General features: G+C 34.2%; 1 protein-coding gene across 1 annotated transcript in view; it reads right to left on the bottom strand.

The window, feature by feature from the left end:
* LOC104266326 overlaps window positions 1–2,252 on the bottom strand; it is a gene marked incomplete in the record, with an annotated part of 3,766 nt that extends 1,514 nt beyond the window's left edge. Inside the window, 7 exon segments of the mRNA XM_009862211.2 lie at window positions 1–93; window positions 161–295; window positions 502–627; window positions 683–790; window positions 1,031–1,192; window positions 1,825–1,989; window positions 2,159–2,252. Of these exon segments, the coding sequence (XP_009860513.2) occupies window positions 1–93; window positions 161–295; window positions 502–627; window positions 683–790; window positions 1,031–1,192; window positions 1,825–1,962 (762 nt within the window).
* Window positions 2,253–2,258: the final 6 nt, after the last annotated feature.

The raw sequence follows: 2,258 nt of genomic DNA, 5'->3' as shown, positions 1-2,258 counted from the left end.
GACAACATGAGTTTGTAATTTTATTGTCACTTGTTTGTTGAATGTAAGAGATGCTGGTTCACAATGAAGTGTGGGAGTTTCAAGATATTCACTCTGGAAATATATCAACCATGGTAAACTGTAACTATGGAAACAAATGTAAGAAGTAGATTGATTAAACCTCCAGTGGAAGTGATGCAGTCAGTTTAATCTCCACATCTTCCTCCAATGCTCCAGGAGGAACAACCAACTCACATCCTCCAACTTCCAACTTTCCTCCAATTGATCCAATCCAACATTTTGATGAAGATTCAAACTGTTGATCACAAACAAAATAAACGCTTGTGTTAAAATCAAACCTGATGATAGGCCGCATTACCTTCAATTGTTTACATTACATTTACAGTGTTATTCTTATGGTTACAAGATTTTATTGCAACATTTGTACAAAGTACACGCAACCAACAGCCCAGAGAATGTGCCAACAAGATTAACAAGCAAGCAATAATTATGGTAATTCACCTGAGTAGGAGCAGGTATGGACACATCTTGTGAAGAAATAGTAGGTTGAGGTTCACTTATTGAAGGATGGCTGGTGTCATCGTCGCTTGATGTGGAAGCTTCATGAGAGCTTCCCACTACCTTAGGCTGGGTGGAATAGTTAGGTTGAAATTAAAATATTTTTTTTGTTTTAACAAAATACCATAATTCCTGGCTTCTCCTTGGTTTGCCTTTTGAATTCTTCAAACCATTCCACAAGTTCAAGGCTTCCGGAACCAAATCCACCTCCGCGACCAACCAGTTCGAAATCCTACAAAAAGGTTTTCCCAAAACTTAATGTTAATTAATTTTTGTCAAGATAATTCAATTCCGCATTTCAAACAGTGATAATGTTATTTTTATATGTTGGTTGACTGTGACAACATTATTCTCATGGTGTCGCCTAACGCTCGCATTTATCAAATGCATTCATCTAATATTATTCCCAATGTAACCAGTTTCGTGTAACATTGGGATAAGTTGATAAAATATCTGGATAAAGTTGATGAACCTGGATGGATGGAAGTTGTTGTATCGCTTGTTTCAGGACACTGCAATGTTCTTTTAAAATAACGGTGTGCGACATTTCCAACCGAGATATATTGCCAAGACAACCAGCTAAGTATATGACGTCACGACCACACAATTTTTGTTGCACCAATTCAAGTTGAATCTGAAAACAATGAATAAACATAATGTCCATTGTTATGTAATAATATGTAGTAATAATACGTGATAGTTACGTCACAGTTATATTTGTTTGTCATTAATGTTTATTATGCTCACACATAATAATGATGGCGTTTATTGAACACGTCAGTAGTTATATAGATTGTTTTTCTCTTGATTGAAATCAAATCATATTATATATTCATAAATTTTAAATTTAAAACCGCATAATCAGCGAGTAAGTATCGGTCAAAAGCGCGAAGTTCAAAATCTACCTTAAACCTTAACCAAATTAAACTTTATGAAATATTCTTAACCAAGCATAGTTTTACCATAGTGTATAAAATTGTCCCATAAGCAAGTTAATAATTACAATGCTCGCGAACAAAGTAAATTTCAACAAGTCAGGAACTCAACAATCGCTACATTTTGGCTTACATTTTTTGTTTACGTTGCAGCAAAAAAATAGAATAATAACTGTTCCCATCTAGTATTAAAACAAAGTTTTTGTTCTGAAACCCGCTTTATTGTTTATTTCTGATTTGTTTTTGATCGAGCTCAGTCGACCGCGACTTTATATCTTGTGTTTTACTTAAATATAATTTGGTTAATCAAAGTAGGAATAAAAATACAAACTTTATTGGAACGTTGGTTGATTGCGTTTGATAACCTTTTCATGTAAACAGTCAGGTTTCCAACATATTGAAAGTGAAGCCTCTCCATCGCATCAAGATGAAGTAGAAGTGACTCCATGAGAGAATCTTTCATCTCCATGTAACCGACGATGGTCAACTCTGTAATCTGTATCGGGATTTAAAAGAGAAATATTAAGTAATACCAAAATATTAAACAAGTCTTTTTTATGTTTCACTTAGAATAATAAAAGTTGTATTCCATCCTAAAACTCATGTTGCAGCGAATTAGAATAGCTTGGATTAAATTACCACAGACACACTATATTTATACAAACCGTGGTAGTTGTGCCATGAATCCCACGAAACAAAGCTTCCAAAACTTCAATGGTTGTCCTATTTGAATTTAACCTCAACTTGTGTGGTTTCGTAAACGAC

Source organism: Ciona intestinalis, unplaced genomic scaffold, assembly GCF_000224145.3.
Source record: "Ciona intestinalis unplaced genomic scaffold, KH HT001064.1, whole genome shotgun sequence".
NCBI classification, from domain to species: Eukaryota; Metazoa; Chordata; class Ascidiacea; order Phlebobranchia; family Cionidae; genus Ciona; species Ciona intestinalis.
The sequence above is the reverse complement of the archived record's forward strand: the minus strand, read 5'-3'. Positions and strand labels throughout refer to the sequence as shown.